At 38.1% G+C, this 24,017-nt stretch overlaps 4 protein-coding genes across 26 annotated transcripts in view; 3 read left to right on the top strand and 1 right to left on the bottom strand.

Moving 5' to 3' along the window:
- spsb3a (splA/ryanodine receptor domain and SOCS box containing 3a) overlaps nucleotides 1–2,720 on the top strand; it is a 3,940-nt gene extending 1,220 nt beyond the window's left edge. For all 3 annotated transcript variants that reach the window (XM_072442553.1, XM_072442554.1, XM_072442555.1), the window contains 4 exons: nucleotides 53–240; nucleotides 317–419; nucleotides 497–622; nucleotides 716–2,720. In XM_072442553.1, the coding sequence (XP_072298654.1) occupies nucleotides 53–240; nucleotides 317–419; nucleotides 497–622; nucleotides 716–1,107 (809 nt within the window). In that variant the 3' untranslated portion in view covers nucleotides 1,108–2,720. The remainder of the gene's footprint in view (nucleotides 1–52; nucleotides 241–316; nucleotides 420–496; nucleotides 623–715) is intronic.
- Nucleotides 2,721–3,427: 707 nt separating this feature from the next.
- mrps34 (mitochondrial ribosomal protein S34) lies at nucleotides 3,428–6,323 on the top strand. The gene is made up of 4 exons (XM_072442556.1): nucleotides 3,428–3,487; nucleotides 4,080–4,413; nucleotides 5,087–5,129; nucleotides 5,925–6,323. Exons 2-4 carry the CDS (start codon nucleotides 4,096–4,098, stop codon nucleotides 6,215–6,217), a joined length of 654 nt encoding a protein of 217 aa, XP_072298657.1. The 5' UTR covers nucleotides 3,428–3,487; nucleotides 4,080–4,095; the 3' UTR covers nucleotides 6,218–6,323.
- Nucleotides 6,324–6,953: 630 nt separating this feature from the next.
- On the top strand, nucleotides 6,954–10,071 carry nme3 (NME/NM23 nucleoside diphosphate kinase 3). Its single transcript, XM_072442110.1, has 5 exons — nucleotides 6,954–7,021; nucleotides 8,243–8,373; nucleotides 8,448–8,549; nucleotides 8,651–8,763; nucleotides 9,896–10,071. Exons 1-5 carry the CDS (start codon nucleotides 6,976–6,978, stop codon nucleotides 10,011–10,013), a joined length of 510 nt encoding a protein of 169 aa, XP_072298211.1. The 5' UTR covers nucleotides 6,954–6,975; the 3' UTR covers nucleotides 10,014–10,071.
- Nucleotides 10,072–10,450: 379 nt separating this feature from the next.
- Nucleotides 10,451–24,017, bottom strand: part of mapk8ip3 (mitogen-activated protein kinase 8 interacting protein 3) — a 28,828-nt gene continuing 15,261 nt past the window's right edge. For 12 of the 21 annotated variants that reach the window (XM_072442574.1, XM_072442573.1, XM_072442562.1 and 9 more), the window contains 18 exons: nucleotides 23,398–23,454; nucleotides 23,148–23,315; nucleotides 21,741–21,912; nucleotides 20,267–20,356; nucleotides 19,200–19,340; nucleotides 18,966–19,131; nucleotides 18,058–18,252; nucleotides 16,895–17,075; nucleotides 16,696–16,812; nucleotides 16,402–16,482; nucleotides 16,237–16,304; nucleotides 15,464–15,612; nucleotides 15,152–15,323; nucleotides 14,862–14,975; nucleotides 13,767–13,805; nucleotides 13,090–13,254; nucleotides 12,027–12,173; nucleotides 10,451–11,412 (listed from right to left, as the gene is read on the bottom strand). In XM_072442574.1, coding sequence (XP_072298675.1) covers nucleotides 11,285–11,412; nucleotides 12,027–12,173; nucleotides 13,090–13,254; nucleotides 13,767–13,805; nucleotides 14,862–14,975; nucleotides 15,152–15,323; nucleotides 15,464–15,612; nucleotides 16,237–16,304; nucleotides 16,402–16,482; nucleotides 16,696–16,812; nucleotides 16,895–17,075; nucleotides 18,058–18,252; nucleotides 18,966–19,131; nucleotides 19,200–19,340; nucleotides 20,267–20,356; nucleotides 21,741–21,912; nucleotides 23,148–23,315; nucleotides 23,398–23,454 — 2,350 coding nt within the window. In that variant the 3' untranslated portion in view covers nucleotides 10,451–11,284. The remainder of the gene's footprint in view (nucleotides 11,413–12,026; nucleotides 12,174–13,089; nucleotides 13,255–13,766; nucleotides 13,806–14,861; nucleotides 14,976–15,151; nucleotides 15,324–15,463; nucleotides 15,613–16,236; nucleotides 16,305–16,401; nucleotides 16,483–16,695; nucleotides 16,813–16,894; nucleotides 17,076–18,057; nucleotides 18,253–18,965; nucleotides 19,132–19,199; nucleotides 19,341–20,266; nucleotides 20,357–21,740; nucleotides 21,913–23,147; nucleotides 23,316–23,397; nucleotides 23,455–24,017) is intronic. The other 9 variants (XM_072442576.1, XM_072442575.1, XM_072442565.1 and 6 more) reach the window with 5 other exon arrangements.

Genomic DNA, 24,017 nt, shown 5'->3' on the forward strand with positions numbered 1-24,017 from the left:
CTAACAATTATTATATCAACTTGATTATTTAAAGACATATGTGTGGTTTTAGATTTTGACTGGGTTTGGGATACTAGCAACAGATCCACAGCAACATTATTGAGCTGTGAAAACCGCAAAGTGAACTTCCACTCCGAATACAGCTGTGGCACAGCAGCTGTGCGCGGGGCCAAAGAGCTGGTAGAAGGTCAGCACTTCTGGGAGATCAAGATGACCTCCCCAGTGTATGGGACAGACATGGTAAGACTCACTCATGAACCTTAAACAAAAAAAACATGTTTGTTTATGTTGATATGTGATTTACTTTTCATTTCAGATGGTCGGGATTGGTACTTGTGATGTTAACCTGGACAAATATAGGCACACATTTTGCAGCCTGCTGGGAAAGGATGCAGACAGCTGGGGCCTTTCTTACACTGGTAACATTTGCTGCTGCATTTTATGCTTATAGATTGGAAGGTCTCAAAAATGTTTGCAATGCTATTTTTCTTTGCAGGCCTGTTGCACCATAAAGGAGACAAGATGAATTTCTCCACCCGCTTTGGTCAAGGTTCTATTATTGGTGTCCATCTGGACACTTGGCATGGAACCCTTACATTTTTCAAGAATCGCAAGTGCATTGGTGAGTTTAGAATGTCATACATTTTGAACGAATGTAAAATCAAATGTACATTTATCTTCTATTTTACATGTATACTTTATTATTTTTTTAAAGGTGTTGCTGCCACAGAGCTACAGAATAAGCGGTTTTATCCAATGGCCTGCTCAACTGCAGCAAAGAGCAGTATGAAGGTAATCCGCTCATGCTCCGCACCCACCTCCCTGCTCTACCTTTGCTGCGCACGCCTCCGCCAACTGCTCCCAGACTCTGTAGACACTCTTGATGTGCTACCACTGCCACCAGGGCTCCGCCATTTATTGCATAACAAACTTGGGTGGGTGTTGAGTCTCAGTAGTGGCAGCCTAGAGGAAACTCTGGATGATCCTGAGCAGTCTCCAGACTTACCTGTCCCTCCCTTGGCTGGACCGTCCTCCTCAGAGAGCGACTCAGAGGGCTTTACTTCAGACCCTGAAGCCTGTCAGAGGAAGAGATGTCGCTGGACATAGAAGACTTGATCCTACCTCCTCCTAAACACTGGCACAGTCATATGGCAACTAATCCAGTTGTTAACCTGTCCGTCTGGAACCCATCTTCAAACAGTCCTCCATTCAAAACAAAACAACATACAACAAAGAACTGTCCTCCATTATCCTTTGGCTAAAGCCATTAAAACATCTTCATAATCATGTCTCCAAGTCCATGAAAGTCTGGTACTGAAACAACTTGACAGTACATTTTCTCTGAAAAATGAAGCCTTTATTATTATTTTATTTTAAAAATACTGATGCTTTCCACTGTTTCTGTTTTACAACTAACCATGGAGTGTGTTGTTGCTGCCGCTTACACTAAAATAGAGTAACTGTAAAAAAGAAGAAAAAAAAGGTAATCTTTAATTGTAATATTTTTAATGTTAAAAAAATATTAGGCTATTTTTAAGTAAATTTAAGACTAATAGACTAGTGTGCATCTTAACAGGACCAGTTACATTTCTTCCCATATACTGTATTCAGTTTAAAATAAATGTATTACTTTTTCTCCATATTTAAGTTTGTCAAATGTTATAAGCAATTTTAATGTTAAAGGAACAGTATGTAAGATTGTGATATCTAATGTCATAAACTTTACCAATCTGTGTTTCCAAATATGAGAAAAACATGTTCGAATCAAATACAGGTTTCGCTGATAACAATTTTAATGCCGATTTATTATTAATTACATAAACACTGGACACGATGTCCACAATGTTAATGTTGTAATATGTTTCTCAAAACCATTCTCCAATCGTAAAGCAAAAGGAGCCTCATGTGATTCTCATCTGGGTTGCAAGTTCCTTAGCCTAAATTCAATTGATTTAAACCTACCTAAGACTTTGTGCCTGCAGACAATCAATAATCAGTCATAAAACCCTTGGATACCTCTCCATCTGCAGGTTAAGGCTCTGGTAACACAGGTTCAGCTTGTAAAACCAGTAAGAGTGCAGGCTGCATACGGTTTCTTTAAACATTGCTGTATTTTTATGCAATTTTATTCTTTTGGTGCTTTGTGTAATCACTACTATTCCAGTATTTGGACCATTGTGAGAGCATGGATTTGTAGAGTGGTGGCCTCTCAATTAGTGATTTTTCATTTTTAATCCCATCATAGGTATTGTGTATTACATAATCAAAATGCTGCCATTTGGAGTTTTGTTACTATGCAGACTGTAGATTTTCTTGTGCTACTGGTATTACTCTATATGTAACCAAATTATGCATATAGCCATCTAATGTAAAACAGTGTTATCCTGTTTATTAGATGGTAGGATTTACCAGAAAATGAAAGCTCACCAAACTCATAACTTAAAGTTGATATAAGATAGTTGTAAGCTACAATGGACCGAGCTTAAATGATGAGAACTTGATATAACAAATGTAAAAGTCCCAGTTGTTTGTAATGAAGCCAATGTGCTTTATTCACAGTATTTGTCTTCATGTTATATGCATTTAAGCACTTTCTATTACTGTAAATACAAAATAATGTACTCTATTATATCTCATAAAGTAATGCTCTATGTTAAAGCCTTTTCTGTAAGTAAAAAGCATGATTTTCCACTCATAATAAAATGAATGCTTAATATTGACTGCACTGTTTGTCATTTAGTTGATCGTTGGTATTATTAATTCATCAATCTGATTCGTAAGATTAAAGCACAATACATAACTTTCTGGAGTTGGGAAAGTCACTTGCATGGAAAAAGGAAGTTAAAACCATACATTGAACATTGTCCATGGAAACAGATTTATGCCATACTGTTAAACATTATAGCCATGGAACATCATTTCCAAGCCTACAGGTTTTTATAAATTAAAAATAATGTTTTGTACTGGGGTTTTAAAATTAAAATATATTTTTGAAGGCGCACTATGTAACATGTTTTGTTGGAGGATCCTTTGTGGAAGTGTTACTTTGCATGAATGTTCCACAGTATAGCATTAGACTTGGCTATCTCCATGGAGACAAATAGTTGCCACCAAGTCAAGTTACGGGTCTTATCTGTGGAGAGGTGAGCCTGCTTACACTCAGAATGCATGTCTATCTATTTTTGAGCAATAAAACATCTGTGTTGAAAAAAATGCAGAAGTATGTTTAATGCCATAGTGTGGAACAATCCAGGCAGCAATAACATATTCATGGAGACACGCAGGCGGCACACTGGCCACTAGAAATGTAAAAAAGAAAAGAAAAAAGTAACCCTTTCAATTGAATTATGGAAGTCTTTTGACGCGGTGGAACTAAATCTTTTTGGTTCCTTGTTTCTCACGGAAGACATTGAGCGTGCACCTGGAAGTTGTTTCCGCTCGTGTCGTGCTTGAGGTCAAGTAAAAGGGATTTCTCAGCAGAGTTCTGGTACTGTTCAAGGTTTATTTTAAATGTATTTGTCATGCATGCGTGCTTTTTTTAATGTCCGTTATTACACTTTTGTATCCCGCCACGATACTACTAAATTAGCCAAAATCCAAGCTACTTAGATCATGCTAAGCTACCTGTCATCATGTTTTTCAGTTTTATTTGCCAAAATCTATACAATACCAGTCAGGTTAGATACAAAAGATAAGAATGATAATTTTGTGCGTCTACAACAGTGCATATATTCACAAAAATAGCACACACAGGCAAATCATTAAACATTTGACCTTTTAATAATGTTCTGGATTATTAAAGCATTCGTGTATGTACAAAATCTATGTGTTATGGTAAAATAGGGCAAGCTTGTTGTAATAAGTGTAAAAACTAAAAAGGCATTTTGGATAAGTTGATGTCAGGGATATCTTTAAAATCTTAGCATAACCATTACTTGAAACACTCATCTCATAATTGTTGATATGATTATAGATATCCATCAAACCATATATATAAAACAAACTCCGTTCATACTAGTCTGATGTGAACAAAGATAGCTCTGTCTTTCATCATCATATGTTGTGCTTATGTGTTGCAGGGGAGTTTTGGTAGCCATGGCAAAGAAAAAGAGACTTCGCCTTATAGCTGAAATGGCACGCAAGGTCCGGGCATATCGTGAACTCAAGTCCAGACCACGGGAGTCCCAGAAGTATGCCCTGGACTACGAGACGATGAAGCGTCCTCTGACCGGGAAAAGGCTGCCCGTCATGGCGTGGCAGGACGCGCGCAGGGAAAGCAGGCTGTTTTCTCTGTTGGCGAGCATGAAAATGTTCGGTGTAGGGCGCCTGTTCACTCGCAAGTCCTGGATAGAAGAACACTCTGAACCGTGCTACTGGCAGATTACTAAAGTCAAGGTGGACTACACAGCAGAGGTAAAATGGGGAAGGATTCTACGGGTGCAACTAACGATTATTTTGCTAATCCATTAATCCAGCGATGATTCTTTCGATTCATCAAATTGTTATGAATTAGTATCCAGCAACCAGCTGGCCCCCTGTCCAGGGAGTACCTGCCTAAGGCCCAAAGTCACTGGGATAGACTCTCGTTACCTGCGACCCCGAACGGGAACAAGCAGCAGAAGATTATATTCTATTGAAATTATTTATTTATTTATTTATTTATTATATTTATTTAATTAATCAGTTATACTTATCTTCATTTGTGTTCATTCAAAAAAGTCCTTCAAACTCAACAACTTTACGTTGAACTGTAGTTACGCAACAGCACACACTTTGAGAAAACTTTGTTTCGATTACAAAATACCTGTAAATATGAGATTTTTACTGAACTGAACCCAAATGAAGCTAAAGTGATGCCACTTGAGGACATCCTGAGGGAGTGAATTTACAGACAAAATAGGTTTTCCTTTATAAATACTAACTGTACAGTTTTCCTGTGTCATTTTGATGTAAACCTTGCTTTATCTGAGTCATAAAACCGCTTCATGCCAAGTTTTGGTCCGGATAAGGATCATTCTATGATTACATTGGTTGATGATTTCAATAATCCAATAGTTGAGATTAATAACCCTTTTTCCCCCATTAGAACATGGATCATGGCAAAGCATGGGGGATTCTTAGCTTAAAAGGTAAGATGATTTTTAACCTATGACTAGAGGAGGAGGATGTTGCACAGGTTACTATTACTAGAGTAGTCAAAAACCTACGGTAAGTAAGAGTAAAGGTACTTAAAAGTAAATATTACTAAAGTAGAAGTACAAGTTAGAGATCCAATACATTAATCAAGTAATAGTATTTTGGGAAAGTAGTACTCAAGTAAGAGATTAATTGGAAGAGTAACTGGGCGTAACATCTGATCGATAATTTGGAGTTAATGTATTTTCAAGGACAAAACATTAAATCTGATCTGGTATTCAAACAATGCGTGACAAAAATTAGAACAACAAAATCATATCTGAAGGAGCAGAGCAAGAAGTGTTTTGAAAAAGCAAGACATTATATGAAGAAGTTACTCAAGTAAATGCACGACACCTTCCTTCTTGTCACACTGAGTTGTCCCAAGAACAACTGCAGTATGTGGTTGAGACTTGATCCAAGAATCCTCTGGTTATTAGGCAAACACAATCAAACCAGTTGAAATGCTGAATCGGATCAGTCTGTTAAATCTACTGTGCTAGACATGTATTTAAAACTACAGCACTGTTGATCCCTAAAGACAATTTAAAACATAGAATTCACCAATTTTCTACATTTGGAACTGAAAAAGATCAAGTACACCTGCCACCTTTGTCTCTCTGATTGCTTGTTATTTCTACTTTCGAAATTATGTTCAAACCAAGCAGTTTTGGAGATTATTTCTTGTGGAATATTATGAGAAGGGCATGCAGGCCTCATTGATTCTACTTCTATTGTTTTTGACACAGGGAATAAGGAGGATGAGGTTAAAGAGGTTGACAAGGTGATGTACCACGACTGGAGGCTGATCCCCAAACACCTGGAGCAGGAGTTCACAGAGTTCAAGCCTCTTCCCGCCCCTGCCCCGCGCTGGGTCCCATACCCTCCCCTGCTCCGGGCCATGCTTCTGGCCCAACTGAGGAGACCCGGTGCCGTGAGTGAGGAGCCAGCCCTGCCTCTGCAAAGAACTGTCAAATTCAACAAAGACTATTTCAAAATGAAGGAAGAAGAGAGGCGGAACAACGAGGGGACGCCTGTGTGAATCAGTCTGTCAAATGTGGACAATTTTAGGACATTTCTCCCTCAACATGAGCTCTAATAAAACCTCTGTATGTTACATGTCGATTTCAAAAAAGGTGTTCAATTTAAAAAAACTTGGAAACCTTTTTCTTCTACAACTGTTGTGTCATTTTCCCACAGTGGGATATTAAAGGTTCTTATGTTATGTACTCACTAACACCAGTATGTTATCTTCTCTTGATGAGTTACGACAACTACTACGACTACTACACAGATATTGGCTAAAGTTCTTAAAGGAGACATTATGCAGTCAAATTTGATAAGATTTTAACCTTGTTTCCTCAGCATTAGTTTACTCAATATTGTATTTTGATTGATTCATGATTGTCCTGCAACTTGAAGCTTGAGTGCTCAGAAAAGTCCTGTTTTCACCTGCCCCCTATCCCTGTACTTAGTAGCAATTATGCAACTTTTTCCAAAAATAAAAACAGGGAAAAGTTCTGTAGTTTTGGACAGGAAAGCCACATACCTTTTTCTACTATAATCCTTGAACAAAATATGTTAAAATAATGAATTACTTTTGTTAAACTTCAATACTAATAACATGTAAAAAGCATCATATTCCTCTTTTAAATGAATGTGAGTGAATGGTTGGGATTATCCAAATATTTACATGTATTAAAGTATTAGTTTGAAGTGTCAGGTCGGTCTTTTACTCTGAAGGCCCCCGGTGCGCGCGCTCTCTCCAGACGGTCCTCAGAGGTCTCTAACTGTGCGACAATGCTGGGCTTGTTTCTGTGGTTCTTCGCACACATCTTCAAGTCAGGTCGGTACATATGCGTTTCACACACTTTTCTACACGCGGCTGTCAAATACCGGGTCTTCTAATGCGCCATGATGCTACTACTCTTCTCCAGCAGCAGCTCAGGAGCAATGTAGGCTGAAAAGTCATCGGAACTTTGTGAAACTTTGTGCTAATGTCACTGTTTGTGGTTATTTCAACACGCACAACCTGAATACTTTGTTGGATTTACTGTTAGTTACTAATCTGCATGTGCAGTAAGCGGAGAATGCGACAATAATCTGTGGCACGTGTCCTGTTGACCCAATAATGCCTTTTAATATTTATAATGTGTTTATTCGACTCGTTTGTACATTTGAATGTTTCCAAGTTTGCACCATGCGCTCTCTCAAAACTACACCAAACCAGTGAAACCTGAAGAGCAAAGAATCTCCCAAAAAAAAAGCTCAGACAGAAGTGGAAAATATACGTCATTTTTTTTCTTTCTCCAAATCATGTTTTACATTTCTTTGTATTTTTAATAATACAACATGAAAATGTCCTTCAGTGTGACCAACACATTTCTTCAGACAATTCTAGAATGAGTTTAAGAGACGGTTGATAAAGGTGTTGGCATAAAAACTAGTAGTATACACATTATTTAATACAGTTACAGCTTTGTTTATCTATGTTCTGTGATGTGACATGAATAATCACATTTAAAAAGACACAAACCAGATGGAGTTTGTCTCATTTTATCCTCTCGGACAAACTGAGCTTCAGGGTTTAAACTGAATGTACTTACTATTGAAAAATCCAACTTTGAACATGCACCAGTTTGATGTCCAAGAAAAAATAGAATGGGTCATTTTCATCATTATCAAACTAACACTGTAGACATTGGGACATTTTATTTTTTACATGGCAAATATGTTATGACAGGAGTGCATGTTCAATCATGTCTCAAATTGAAAGAGCTGCACTCAAAATTATGTAATGCTGATTCTTATTGTAGAACTTTATTTAAATTATTATTATGTGTATTTAAATTACTTTTATATTTGGCCACAATATACCACATATCGCACCGCAAGACAGAAAAAACACCTTTGGTTTTGGCATGACTGACTCCCAAGTGTGCATGTAAGTGTGAAGATTGTAGATACGCTTTGTAGACTTTTTCATTGCAGTGTCTTTAATCCGTCCGTTAAAATGAACATTCTGATGCATGGATGTCTTGCTGAATGTCATATTGTTTGACTCTAGGCTGGACAGGTGTGAATGAGCGCACCTTCATTGCAGTCAAACCAGATGGAGTGCAGAGGAAACGAGTGGGAGAAATTGTGCAGCGTTTTGAGAAGAAAGGGTTTAAACTAGTGGGCTTCAAGCTTATTCAGGTAAATGTCACCTGGAGCCGGCACTTTTCCGTTTGTTAGCAGCAAACAAATGACTAACTCTCGTGTAACGACAGGCGTCCAAGGAGCTATTGCGAGAACACTACTGGGAACACAGGAATCGGCCCTTTTACAACAGACTTGTGACGTACATGAGCTCGGGGCCGGTTGTTGCCATGGTAAGATTTGACCAAGGTTTATGTTTGTTTGTTTTTTTTCCCCACTGGGAGCTAGGAATTATTAGCAGTTGTTTACCTGTTTGTGTTACTCATTTTTCCAGGTTTGGCAGGGATTAGATGTTGTCAAGACCGGTCGGAAAATGATGGGACAGACCAATCCCACTGATTCGATGCCGGGAACGTTCAGAGGCGATTTCTGTGTGGAAATGGGACGGTAAGGACACACTAAAGGAGAAATCATGGCTGTTTCTGAGTGGTGGGGTCGCTCTGATCATAGGCGTCATTAATAACCCACTTTGTGTTTGATTAATCCTTATTTAACCAAGTAAAAACACATTTTAATGGTGATGTGAAGTGAAACTACTGCACACATCATAAAAGCATTCATGCATTTACTCAGATACTGACAGATACTTGTGATACAGCTGTTTCCATATGGTTCTCATTCATTCATTAATGTATCAAAAATAGAGAGAAAATTTGCACAATATGTTTAAACAATCATTTAAAAAAAAACAACAACACATAGTCAGGTGTAATCATTTGTAAAATCATAACAATTGTATGATTTAAATGGATTTTGGCCCTTGTTTACAATCAAGTTACATCTATAGAATTACCTCTACCATATTTGCTTGCCATGTCAAACCAGGAAGTAACATTATAAAATGTCACTAACATTGCCAACTTGGAGAAAAACGTTTTGTGAAAGGTTAAATATATGGACTTACAACAGGATGTCATCAATGCAAGCACTATAAAATCAATCAAAATCAGACTACAATTAATTAATAATTAGTGTTTACACAATACCCTGGCCCTTTTTCTTGGAGTCCGTTATGTTTGACCTGAATGCCAATCGCTATGGTAATTTTTGACTAGCATTTTATGCAAAACTCGCTACAATGAAGCCAAATTTACATTGTAAAATGCAGCTGTGCTTTGTACGCGATGTAATTTCTGGTTTAAATGTCAGCTCCACAGCCAATATTTTTACTTAATATTTCAGCAGTTTATGCAGATTTCCTTTGTAATTAACATATATATTAGGACAAGAACCAATATGACTTCAGGTGGTGTACAGGTCACATGTCTGACATGAATCCATGAAATAATTCAGATTTTATTTGAATTGTACAATTTTACACATACATGGAGGTTTGGGGGTTTTCATTTAGGTTTTAAATCATTTGCTTCTCAAAGCCTGTGTGAACTACTTTATTTTGTTATCACCTCCACCTGTGCCCCTGATCATAATTGTTATAATGATGCACATTGTAATAATCATATAAATACTAAAATCAGTTTGTTTAATATGTTTTGAACTTGCTTTTGGTGTTGTGCAGGAATGTGATCCATGGCAGTGACTCTTTAGAGAGCGCACAGAGGGAGATTTCCCTGTGGTTTAACGAGACAGAGCTCTGTTACCGGGACGTCTGCACCATCAACTGGATTTACAACTAACTGTGTCCACCACTCGTACACAAGCTCAGGACGGGCTCTGAATTAAATACTAAGTACATGAAATATAGATTAGTTTACATTTTGTTCATTGTAAACCGCAATATTGTTCTAAAACAGTTCCATTGACTTCCTGTCTAAAACTGCAGCTCTGATAACTCATTTACATGTTTATATATTTTTGAATAAGGGATGTGGGCGGGGATAGGGGGTGGGTGAAAACAGGAGCCTAGTTTCAGGACAATACTGATTTGATTTGTTTTTGACTGTTTACACATACACTTAATGCAAAGGTGATGCGTTTGAATATACATCCAAAATCAGATGTAATTATTGTTATCTGGTAAACTATAAATCAAAATGCAAACAATTGTGTAAAAAGATCTTTGTCGCTGTTTCAATTAAAATCATGCGTCGACCAGTAAAAGCAGAGAAAACTGTTCTGTTTCAGCACACAAATGTTTAATATTGAATCCACAGAGTCAATGCATACATTTTTAACGGCTGGACTGAGTTTAACAAGTTACATTAATCCTTGCTCCTGTACAAAGTGACAGTTAACCTCGTTCACCTGCTTTAAGCCTACCCCTCCCGCCCACCAGTCACATAATTTGAGAGGAAAAAATGCAACGAAAGCTTTTTAGATAATCTTATTCACATATAGTGTTTTTATTTTCAATGTATATGCAGCCAAAACTTTTCTTCATAGGTAGTGTTTTTGCACGCGCTTCATCCACTTTTAAAATATCTTGTTTTTCTATTTTAGCTCGGAAATTGAGTCCATAAGTATTTCTGATGACGGATAAGTATTGTACAATGTTATTAATAAACCCAGCAAAGGCCATACAAATACTGTCATTGCGTCGTGATGAAACGGGTTCGGGAGAAGTCTTTTAGTTTTCAAAGTTTCACAGATGTAACCGAAGTGGGACGAGGATTAGATGCAGGACATTTAAGGGAATATTTTGAATGTTTAAGATACACAGGGGGAGGTAGTTTTAGGCTATAGGAACAAGGCTCATGAACTTACTTAGAATGCCCTGTGTGGGACAAACGGCATGTCAAGCATATTACAAGATCCAAAGAAGGGATTGTATTCTCTTTACAAGGCGTTAAACTTACAAGGTGTCGGGAGAAGGGAGGTATGGTAGTTACACATCTCGAGGGGCTTTTACATAACGGGTTAAATACAAGGTTTCGCTGGAAGCTTTGAGGGCCGCGGAGGAGAGTGTGTTGGAAGGTTGTAACGGGGGTTGTGGGTTGTAGCAGCCGTGTCACTCTGGGATGTACGACACCTGCCACACGATGATGTGGCTGCGCTCGGCTTTGCACAGAGACGACTTGGGCTCGGCGCTCTGAGTGGTGGCGTCTCCTTCCTCTGTCTCCTCGTCCTCGCCGTCGCCTGATGGTGGAGCGGGGGGGAATAAGGGAGGAAGTGAGTGAAAATGAAACAAAAAAAAATTGTACGGCAGCAAAAGTAAGGCAATTTTAGTTCATGCAGCAAAAATTCATTTTTTTTTTTCATGGTATCAATGTAGACATGATTTATCTTTTAGACCTTTAGAGGGCAGAGGAATGAAAGAGAATTAAGTGATTTTTTTTTTTAAATATATTTTTTATTTATATTTTGTATGAATTTAACAGGCTCAATTTTTTTTTTTTACATAGTTGAGGTTTTATTATTAGATGTCTGTAAGGAATCAATTTAATTTGCACACAGATTTTGAATTTTTGTTTTTAAACCTTTTAATATCATTTTCCAAACATTTACATGCTAAATTAAGTGTACAATTGAACAAAATTACATACATAAAGATAATGTGAGAATTGACATTACATTAGTTTAAAAGTGTTTGGTTTGCTACAGGAAAATGTGTGGAAGGAATCAATTTAAATCTGAAAATATGTTTACCCAGATTTTTTTAAGTTTTCAAATAATATATACAAACAACACAAATTCTGATAAAATGAGAATGTCTTGTTGATTCAGTGTTGGTTGGGTGCAAGTTGTCTCACCGATGCGGAAGTCGATGTAGCCCTCTCCTCCACTCAGTACCAACACGTTCTGAAAGCTCTGCGTCTCGGCCTCCGCGGGGGCCCCAGACCCCTGTGCATCTGAGGGATTGTCCAGCACACTGCCATTCAACGTGGCCAAAACATTACCTGTAAGAAAATGCACAATTAAAGAGCAGTCGTGCATTAACAAGAGTCTGAGTGTTACTCTCGTTCTAATTATATTCTGGTTATTTATATCACATATTATATTCTGAGTGTATAAAGCAACCAATTTAACCAATGAAATAAACTGAAGTAGACTAAAAACTTACAGGGTGAATAGCACTGAGAGATACTTTAAAAATATCATGTTAAACGTGCACTATTACACCATTATGCATCATTAGTACATTTTATGGCAGGGGTTTTGTCACCTGAAAAGTAAATTTTTTTTAAATCAAGATGTTTCAACTCCAAACAACCACTATTAAAAAAAATCAACACAGAAGGCACTAGAATTCTGGTCTACAATGGGCGGTCCACTTTCACGAAACTTCAAAAAGAGCTTGTTTGAAAACAGTGAGGTCAAATTTTAAGTAGGGAAAAGGTTTGGATTGAAGGAGGTGTGAAGGATGGTGGAACTTTAAGGTATAATCTGCAGTCTGTTTACGACTGTAACCTTACACTTTGGTCAAGTGAGAGATAAAGCCAATCCAATGCTAATCCGATACTCAACAGGTGTGAAGGAGTCAGACAGATCCGTAACAAGGCTAACAAGCAAACAAAGGCAGGGCATTTTCAGATTATAACTCCTTCCTTAGGGCAGGGCTAATCTCGCTCAGTGCAGGATAAATTCTATTTTCTCAGGCTACAACCATCAGATTGAAAATTACTTCCTCTCAACCATTTTTGTTAATATTTTCATGGACTGATTGCATACGTAGATCAACAATTTGAAGAATAACTTAAACAAAGCCAGTCTTAAACAAACCCGTCGCCTTATGGGAACAAAGAGGATTAAGTAACTTTTAAATGCTGGTAGAAAACTGTAAACTAATGGTGCTCACGTACAGGTGACACATACCTGGTACAGAAACAAAGAATTTGACGGCATCGCGGTGTCCATGGAAACAGAGTTGAGCCTGTGCCATGGAGCAGTACGGGATGAAGCTGCCAGTGCTCTTCTCAGAACCATCGTCCCCGTACACATGGATCACACCCCCAGACGATGTGGGAGACACCTTATTGGCTGATGGGTAAAACAGAAAAAAAGATTACAAAAAAGTAGTTTGTTGGTGTAATCCTTCTTTCCCCTAAGAGTGGTCTATCATAGAAAAACTTTCAAAGGACAGTTAATGCTTTAAAATCAAGACGTTTTGACTTCCATAATTAAAAATGAAATCTACTTAGTTGAACCGATTTTCTTATTTCATTTTCATTTTGCTGTGGTACCCAGAAATTGACGTTTTTTTCAGATGGAAGTCAAAACGTTGAAAATATAATGCATAAATTAACAAAATAGCTGCCAAAAAGGAGAAAGAAATCAATGAAAACACAAATATACGGATCAAGCACATCATTCTACACAACATTTCACTGAAAACGCAAAGTAAACAAGCCAAGCCATGACAAATACTCTTGTTATAACTTCAAATAATAGAATATAATGTCTTTAAATATGTGGATGAGGAACCAAGGAAGGATGAGGTGAAATTGGTGGATTTCAATTCAAATTGGTGGGAGCAGTGCACTCCCACTTACCCCTCAGACCCAGGAGCTGTCCCCGGTGCAGGACCACGGCTTTGTGAAGGCAGAGGGAGAGGAGAGCAGAGGAGAGGCTGCAGTGACTGTGCTAATACAAGGGGAGGACACGGAGGAGGACACAGCGAGGACAGAGAGAGGACAGAGGAGGACACAGCGAGGACAGAGAGAGGACACAGAGAGGACAAGGCTCTCGGAGGAATAATATGGAGGGAGGATAGAATGATGGGAGATTGGCTTCAGGTGAGTTTCGATGAATATGGACAGTAGAGCTTTTTACTAATATTGTATAAATGATCAGGATCACATAAGTGTTTTACATTAGGATATTTCCTTACAAAATACAATCTTTTCAAGATTTAGTAACGGAATGTAAAATAGTATATTAGACAGGATGGACTTAATATTTTAGTTTAAACTATGCCTATTGCCACTACTATTGGCACCATTGAAATATATACGATACAAGGAAATAATTTCTAACCCATAATACTGTATTTCCATTGTTTTAAAATATTTGTTTGTTTATTCATTTGGTCAGGACAGTGCATGTTAATGACATGACATGCATGCTGTAAACACGCCGGCTTTTAGCCATGGGCTAATTTCTATCTGTTGTCCAACACTCTCTTTCATATACCAGCGTACTATTGTACGCATTTTTAGTGGTAGGGGAAACTGGAGTACCCGCAGGCACAGTGAGAACTCCACACAGAAAGGAATGCCCCACCCGGGAATTGATCCCAGGACCTTCTTGCTGTAAAGCGCTAAACTGTATAATATTATCCATAGAACCACACACCTGTGATCATCAGAGAATTTGACACATTTAAAATACTCCAGAGAAAGTGGCTGTTCAATAATAAAACATGTTTTATGTTATTATGTTTAAGTTCTTTAAGCATCCTCTAATATTTTTTTTCCATCTATTTTATTGTATATAATCTGCATAGCTTTACATAGTGTATTCTAATACTGATGTATTTGGTTTTCAGGGTGACTGTTTAACATCTGTCCAGGGACAGCAGATGAATTACAGGCTAATTCTGGAACATTTACATGAATGTTTATATTCAATTAAAACTATGAACTTACTTTCTGTCAGAGGGATGGAGATTATCACACCATTTCCAGTGCCAACCCAGAGGCGATTTCCTCCAATCAGAAGAGCTGTGATCCTTACAAACGAGAAGCCTAGTTTCCCAGTACCTGCGGAACATGGATATAGGAGAGTTATTGTCTGAGAGTGTCTTTTAAACAACATATCTGTTAGTTTAAACTAACAGATATGTTGTAGTGTCTACATCAGTGCTCAGAAGTATACAACCTCATCAACATAACTTGGGAAAAGGTTAGTCAAGCCAGTAAAGTGTGTGGATTCTGACCTAACATCTTGCTGACATAGGGCTCGATGTCCACATCCTGGAGGTGCTGGTGTGTGTGTGCGTGGTAAAGGCGCAGTGTGGAGTCCAGCCGGATGGACACCCACACACCGTCTCCGATCCAAGCCAGCTGCCGCACCTGGCTCTCTCTGCGCGGGTGAGCGTCAAACGACTTCTACAACACAGTTAGACAGACACAGAGGCTAATCACTATTATTACTATGATAAAGGATTATTTTGAAGGTTGAGAATGTAATGAATTTAAGTGAAAATCTATAAACTTGACAAGCACCTCTGGATGTTGGCATAACGTACCTCGATCTGCATGCTCTTGGGCTGAATGACGTGGATTTTGTTCTTGTAGCCGCACCACACCTTGTCGTGGACCACAGCCATGCAGCGGATGGAGTGATGAGGCCGGCCCAGGTCCATCAGGTGGTAATTAGACAAGTCCCACTGGCCGTCTGTTTGAAACCGCATTAGAGTGCGATAGACTGGTTTAGACTTAGGGTAGGGTTATGGATACCAGATTAGAAGACATATCAAAGATAAGTACTAATTTGTGGGGGGGAAGTGTCTCTATTGGGCACTCTAAAAACATTTACATTTAGGAATTAATCCCTCTTTCACTCTCACATTTGCAGCTGGAGTGAGGCAAGGCATGGATAGAGAGATTCCAGTGTTCCAGTTTGACTGATCTAAAACTATAATAAATATATACTACAGGGAAACAAAGTATTACAAACACAAACCTGTCAAAAGTTTTTTTCTTTCTTTTTTTGAAGGCTTTTTTGGCCCAAATGCTTTTTTATTATTAAATTCAAATGATTAAATCCCAGCTTCAACTGCCTGATTTTGGATTAGTGTGTTACAGTCTCTACCAAGTTAGCTGCTATGAGCTATTGTAGTGTGTAAATAATAATAGATGCAGGACTTATAGTAATATATTGCACGTAATTGCAATATTACTTTCTGTTGAAACAAAAGCTTTTCAATAAGTAACGGTATATGCTTAAAATAAAAACATTCACTGACTAGAACAACTTATTCATCAATGAATATATTATGAACAATGAAACTGCAACTACCTTCTGCTCTGTGGAAAATGGCCAGCGTCCCATCAGCCAGTGCTACCAGCACACGACCTTTGACATGGCTGTAAGAATACAGAAACATGAGCTTTTGACATTTTAACACATGATACATAATATTGTAAAAAGTCATTCTTGTAGAAGTTGAGGTCCTGGACTTACACTAAACTGAGCACTGAGTCTTTGAGCTTGATGGAGTGCAGACACTTCTTCCAGTTTCCAACCGCTGAGTGGACGTAAAGCCTACAATGAGACGATACAAGAAATTAACAAGCCATTAGTCATTTTAAATATTGCTTATTTTTGAGGACGTTGCTCTGGTCCAAAGACCAAATGGCAAACTACAAATTCCAGTAAAAATGTTTCAGGGCAGGTTTATCCAACTGTAATCTCACATCATAACTTCATAACAAACAGAGGAATATTTTTTCACTATTATTTTTTCCAAACACTTACCAGCCATTTTGCGCTCCTAGCCACATGGTGGGTGCAACACTGGTGTAGTTTTTGGCCTCGTCTCCTCCGTGTTCTGTGTCTGTTGAATGAGTCTCCTCTTTGGACCGTTCTGAGTTCCTATAGGACACATCGCACACAACAGTTAACCAGCAACGCTTAGGCCACAATAACCGGTGATTCTTAAAGGCTGTGTCATTACCTGTCTGAGGAGTCAGCAGAGCGAGGTGGGGGGTCTGTGAACACATGCTCCGTGAAGGGCCCCGGGGGTCCTGATCCCTCTGTGTGGTTTGGTGTGGACTCTGCAACCTCAGTGGCTTCTGTGGCCTCCTCTGCAGACTGGGCCGGGTGCATTTTAGCACTGCTGGGTGGAGCAACAGGAGCTACCACAAGAAAACAAACCAAACATGTGATTATGAGTTGGATTATTTCAGATGGAGAACATGGTTCAGTCTGATGTTCTTTCAGCTGATGTGCCCTTCATGCTACTGCTGTTACTGTGGTTGTATTGGAAGGGGACTTGCACCTTTGTTTTGCACTTTACATCAAAACTGTGCAGTGCTTGATGCTTTAAGAAATTTGTTGTTGTTTTCTATGACGATTACAATAAAATATTGAATCTTGAATGAAAATAACTACTTCAGGAGCATTAAAAATAGCCAAATGCTATGCTATACTTGCATTCTGTCTCACTATAGCTACTTGAAATGTATGCATAGCTTAATTAATTTTAATACAGTAAAAAAAATAATTGCATTGTCTTACTTGAGTGTACACAAATTAAGTATACAATAAAAACTAAATACAAATATTCATGGATATTTATGTACTATGTATGCATTGTTAGATGACAAAAAATAGGCCAATACATACTGTAAAACTGTTTATAATCCATAACGAGGAGAATGTTAATATTGAAAATACACAATATGTAAAAATACCAAATGAAACTGACTGATCTTTTTTTTAATGATTGGTACTGTGGTTCTAAAACATTTTACAAATATCAACCTCCATATCTCTGATGTAAACTAGACCAACCATTAAAAACATAAAAAGTGACTCGTATTATTAAATAAATAAGCTACTTGAACAGCAGTAGAGCCAGAATGGTACCTGCAATACAGTTTGATCTAGTGGCTTAATGTTCTGTCTATAAGAAATAATGTTGAGACCTAAACATAAAAAAGAATCAAACTTTACGTAAAACACAATTTAAAGCATATTAAACTGTACAATCCTGAACAATCTTTCATCCTACATTTGATCTCAATTCTTCTCAGAATGTTATCACAAAATAACTAATCCTATTTATTTATTTACTGGCTTAATTCATGAACAGAAAACTAATTCAGTTTAGCATACCTTGGCTTTTGTCTTGAATAGGTGTATCAGTGCGTGAGGAGCAGTTGCTACGGGCGACGCTGCAGTTTGTAGCACAGCCGACCAGCGTGATCCCGGCGAGCATCCCCTCAACACTGCTGGAGTCGTCCCCTGCCACGGAGCCGTCTCCCGGGTCCAAAATGATCTCTCCTGCAGGGTAGTCGCTCTCACTGGCCGCTGCAGGGAAAGGAGAAGTAACAGTCAAATAAATGAACTAACTTCTAAATATAGTACGACAGTTAATGAGTTATTAACAAGTAAATGAGCTTAACAAATGTGTAGTTTTGAGACTAAGTATGTAGTATTGAATTTAAAGTTGAACTAGGTACTAATACTTCCATGGTGTTGTCACAATACAGAAATTACTCATTTAATTTTGATACTGTGGAATAAGCTCAATACTACTCAATACTGTTTCGATATAACAATGATAATTTTTTTATTTATTTTTTTCATTCTAAAATTGTTCAGGAGAGGTCAAATTTTGTCCTGTTTAGATTGTTTTTCTAGATCTATACTTGCTCAAATGAGTAGTATCTAGTTTTGAGACCATTTTTAGTATTTTTGGTACTTTTGAAAAACCTATACTTCTGATAAAATTACAGTTGCCGCTTTCAACCAAATTTAAAGGTTTTTCACATCAATAAAGTACAATTTAAGGAAACTGTAGTACTCACTATACAACAAAAAATATATTAATTCAATTAAATTTGTATTTATTTGGGTTATTTTAATTGCTCAACACTCCATTTAAAAAAAAATTCTAAATATAATTTTTCTTTTACACAATGTAGCTGAAAAGGAGCACAAATAAGTATTTTTCCTACAGATGATATATTCGACTGTTCATTTAGTGTAAAGTTACCAGTACAATACATTCGTGGTCTAACCTGGCACACTGGAGATGCAGAGCACGTGGGCGTTGCAGACGTTGAACTGGTCCACCAGCGAGCCGGGCTGGTTGGCGTCGATAATAACCACTTTACTGGCCGAGTGTGTGCTGGTCAGGATCCACACACGGCTGTTCATCGAGTCTGTCTCCTGGAGCTCCTTTGGCTGGACAAGACAGAACCATATTTCACACAATACAGAAAAGACAATGTTGTAAGATGAATCATTTGTACCTTTCTCTTCTCCGGGCTGCTCTTCTTGTCTGCTCCATCCTCCTCTGCGTTCAGTGGGTCTCCATTACTGGATAAGGCTTTGAGTATGGCGTCCTGGCTCGCTCTCCATCCAGTTAGGTCCACTCCGGCTGCGCACCACAACTGAACAAACACTCATTTTAGACTAAGGCTGTGTTCACACTTGTCCTGGTTCGGTCCTGATGTTGACATTGTTAAATCCTAATCTCATCCTGGTTTAGTCCTGGTTTAGTCCAGGTTCACTGTCAGTTTAGTCCCATTCTGATGTGGTCTGTGTGCAATAGTGATGCAGAACAAAGGTGCACTATGTAACTTTACTAGTGGAGGATCTGCTACCTGCTGGTGTTTTTTGTTTGTTTTTTTAAATAAGTTGCATACTTACTGGGACTGGGACATTATATTGTATTGTGGATTTGTTGTTATCTATGTACAGTATCAGAAACCATGTATCAATATCACTCAAATATAATCAAATATTTGTAACATTTACTTTCATTTGAAGGGAAGAATGTTTATATTACAGCAGCAGCCATTCATTTACAAATGCAAGACTGATTTACAATTAGATTCTAACTTTTGTAAACTTAAATCTGTGAATCTACTGAATTAATTAATTCAGGGCCAAGTATTGCAGTTCCTTATATACTAATATTAAACCAAAAGACTAGTTGTACTTGTTTTTTCCTCCTTCAATATGGGTAAAGTATCGCAATTTTGGTTGATATCAAATCACAATATCATGTATCACAAAGTATTGAAAATACACGTATATTGTATTTGGCCATATGTATCGTGATCGTATCGTGACAAGTGCGTATCGTCCCAGCCCTGATATTTACTGTGAGATTCACAGATCTAACCTGTAACTGCTTGTCTCAATGGAGATAAATACGTTTATGCCTTTCTGTGGAACAACCTTCCACCAGAAAAGTTACACAGTGCACTTATCATGTATCATCATAGTTAGTGTCATCATGGTGCAGATATGCAATTAAATACTCTTATAACTATTAAATCCAGTCCCTTTAATGTTTCTTCTTGAGCCGTACCTTTCTGTTAGGGTCCTTCTCTACTAGGGGGCGACAGTAGACTGGTACTGGGACGTTCTTGATGCGATTGTCCTCTTTCTCATTTGTGGTCTAAAAAAAGGAGTCACAGTCAAGATATTAATCAAAAACATCTGATTTGAAGACTACACACTACAGTACATTGATTAAAATCAGCCTATATACGAGACAATAAAATACATACACACTTTTGGCAAGGAAAAAGTTTTAAATGAGTATTTAGGATAGAAGGGCAGGTTGAGACAGACAGAGGTTAAAGGAGGTCTGTTCATACTGACAAAATATAGGTTAGTAAAGATTAAAATAACATGGCAGCAGGCAAACCATTACTCTTCACGTGACATATTACTGTAGGCTAGTTGCCCTGTTTTGGAGGTTTAGAGGGGTTAAAGCAGGAGGAAGCAGGGAGGCCCATGCTGAAGCACTCTGTCGGTCTCACTTGCCTGGGGTCTCTTCTGGGCACTGTCCTGAGCACTGTCCGCCTGTACACCGTTCTGTGGGACACTTCAGAGTTAGACACAAACTTCCTCTCAGTACATGCTGGGTTTCCATGCTTTTTGGGGACGGAACATAGACTTCATTAATAATAATTTCCTGGAGACTGATCCTGAACTTAATTAATGTTTGCCTAACCTTAATCTAAACTGACAAGAGTCTGAGGGACTTTAGGGCTAAGACGCGTGTAAACATACCATGATACATTTATGCAAACATACTTCACAATCTAGCGTTTACATTTGAAAAGCATTTGACCTAAATATCACTACTAACACTTTACTACTGTGGCGCTACTACAACAGACGTCCATTATTACTGCCACTACAACTATTAGTACCACTGCTACGAACGTTATATTGATTTTATAATTTAGTTCTAAATTTCACTGAATTGATGTGAGAAGTATAGCTTAGTTTAAAAATATGATTCACTGTATATAGTATGGATTGTGACTGTGCTGTCAAAGGTTCATTTCTTTCTGGATATAACAATATTTGGTACCACATTAAAATAACTACACAATAGTCAGTAGTCTTAACAAAGCATGAATATGACATACAGTTAGGATACTATTGTGTCATTATGAATTTAGTCTTTATTCATGCTTTAGTAAGGCCATTAAAGGTGTGGTTATTATAAAGTGTTAACCAATATTTAACTTTCATTGTAGGATTGTATGTATGTAACTATTGTATGTGTGTTTGTGATCATGTTTTGGAGTGGGACTGATTTGACTAAATGAATGCCTGGATGAATACTGCATTAATATGTATTTATTTAATTAATTGGGATTATTTACATCAACCAGTCCAGGGTATGCAGGTGGAAATAAGTAACTGTGCAAATAACCACAAGCAAACAATAAGAATCTCTATTGTAGGTCGGTATTTTATGTGCATTGTCCCTGATGAATAACTTATTAATCAAAAATGTAAAAGTAATATGGACAATCGTTCACCTTTTCTTGCACCTGTTTGAATCTGGACGGCACGCTCCAGCCACAGGCCTGCATGATGCCGTCGTCGCGGCGCATGTGCTCGCGGACTTGGCGGTACTGTTCGCGCCTCTGCTCTCTGCGAGTCATGAGGGCAGAGTCACTGAGGAGAGACGCAACACCATTACTGGCCAGTCTGCAAGTAACCAGAGGAAGGAGGGGAGGAGAAGAGGAGGAAAGAGAGGAGGGAGAACAGAGGAACCAAGCATTAGCAAAGCAGCACACCCCCAGCCAGCAGCAAGGCGGAAAAGAAGAGCTGTCAAAAAAGGGGTTCAAATCAAATCGTGAAAACAAAGCGATTGGGACAGATTATATTGGAGATGGTCTGATATAGATTTTTGAGGCTGATATCAATAAATGATCTTTCCCAGTACTGATATTTCGATTTTAAAATCAAGGCCCATAAATTCAAGTAATTTAAGTTATAATAACCAAAAGTATTTATCTGGGAATGCAAAATAATTTGTTACACAATTGTGTAAACATCGTGGGTGTACTAAAAAATCTGCACAGGGGATTACTAGCTAAAACCCATCGTCACTTGCAGTCTGTCCGTTGGTATTGAAGCAAAAAAATCCCATGGACCGTAACATCAAACTGCTCATTTTCGACCTACAGCTTTCATAATAGTCAGATTTTGTGGCGATTGGTGCCTATTTCCAGACTTTATCTCAGTTCAAAATCAGCTTTAAACCTTTAGCTTCGTTCACTTTGCTCCGCTCTAGTCACTCGTGTGGCACAACAGCACAGAGATGCACCGAATGTGTGTCGCCAGCCAAAGGAAATTAACTCTGCCATTGTCTCAAAGCGCTAATAAACATACAGACTTATTCTAGCCTAACTGCTCTTTTATTTCCATATATACTCATATATATATATTAAAAAAGGATGCACTGAAGACAAACCGAAGGCTGGGGCAGAGCAAGAAAAATATCGTTGCAGATACTAGGTTGACTAAAACTATTGTACAATCCATAAAAGGCTTTTTATTTAATTGTATTGGTATTACTTTTTTATTTGAGAGTATTTATCTGGGAGGTTTGAACTGGCAGCTACTCTCCAGTCGGTGGGCAAATACTGGCACTATCTTTTTTGTTTTTTGGATTCAAACAATGAAAGTATTTAAGGAGGAACGTGTTTTGATTTTTGCCAGCACTAACAACATACTGTAGTTAGCTTGAAAAGAGCATCTAAATAGAAAAATTAAAAGTGGCAACGTTCATTGTGCCATGCAACTTGACAATAGTTTTACTCTGAAGGAGGAAGTAGTGCACCCCAAAAAGCCCATATGTCCATGCCAGCAGAAGCAAGCAGTGGGCATTCAGACCAAAGCAGAAAGTAAAACTAAATATTATAACAGCGGCTGCTCACTCTTCAGGGAAAAACTCCAGAGTGCGGTTGGAGGTGGAGATCTGGCACATGGTGTGGCTGCGGCGCTGGGAGAAGGCAGGAGATGGGGACTTGTAGTGGATGTTCACACTGCAGTAAGGACGCTTGACGGGCGGAGGGCTGGACGAGGTGCTGAACAGGCGAGCGAAGCTGGTGGGGAACAGGAACAGAGTGTATTATCATCAATTTATGACATAATCGAGGTTTTGTAGCAATGGTGGCTGGAACTCACAACTGCCAGATGGTGGACTTCTTCTTTTCTTGGTTTGGTGGGCTCTCCCGAGACGCCCTGAGAAGAGATTGAGACACAATAAATGATCAAAATAACACAATAAATATACATACGAGAAAGAAAATATGGCCTTTAACAGCAGGTTTGGAGAGCACGTGGTCTATTCTTGACTTTGCCATACCATTGCCACAGCTAAAGATAGTGTGTGGAGGTTTTTTCTTAAATATTTCATGAATATTACTTACTGTATCAGAGCCCATATCTAGTAGTAAACATGCTAATTTCACTGATAACTGCTACAAACTGAAAAAAAAAGAAACATCTAAGAAATAAAATATAAAACACAATTGTAATGGTCATGTGCATTTTCCTCCTTCTGTTAACAGTGATAACGGTGGTGCAACATAAAGCTGTTTTATCCTATGTCAAGTTTTGTACGCTATAACTGAATGCACGTCAATATGAAATGATACAGTAAGTAGTCTGATTGGACCATGCAACAGAATACACTAAAAAAGACGTTTTAATGCAGGTATTCTGTAACTAAATACATTTCACTCTCATAATATGACAGTGAAATACACCAGTTCAGTTAAGATTGTATTCCCGTTTTTAAACCA

Source organism: Eucyclogobius newberryi, unplaced genomic scaffold, assembly GCF_026437365.1.
Source record: "Eucyclogobius newberryi isolate DKJ021-1_F unplaced genomic scaffold, fEucNew1.0.hap1 SCAF_13, whole genome shotgun sequence".
Classification (NCBI taxonomy): Eukaryota; Metazoa; Chordata; class Actinopteri; order Gobiiformes; family Gobiidae; genus Eucyclogobius; species Eucyclogobius newberryi.

Excerpts from the sequence above, each read along its gene's own strand:
- mrps34 (XM_072442556.1), top strand. The coding sequence starts at position 4,096 with ATGGCAAAGAAAAAGAGACTTCGCCTTATAGCTGAAATGGCACGCAAG. Across the intron at positions 4,414-5,086 it reads AGGTGGACTACACAGCAGAG|AACATGGATCATGGCAAAGC; the intron begins GTAAAATGGGGA and ends TTCCCCCATTAG. Across the intron at positions 5,130-5,924 it reads GGGGATTCTTAGCTTAAAAG|GGAATAAGGAGGATGAGGTT; the intron begins GTAAGATGATTT and ends TTTTTGACACAG.
- nme3 (XM_072442110.1), top strand. The coding sequence starts at position 6,976 with ATGCTGGGCTTGTTTCTGTGGTTCTTCGCACACATCTTCAAGTCAG. Across the intron at positions 8,550-8,650 it reads CGGGGCCGGTTGTTGCCATG|GTTTGGCAGGGATTAGATGT; the intron begins GTAAGATTTGAC and ends TCATTTTTCCAG. Across the intron at positions 8,764-9,895 it reads TTCTGTGTGGAAATGGGACG|GAATGTGATCCATGGCAGTG; the intron begins GTAAGGACACAC and ends GGTGTTGTGCAG.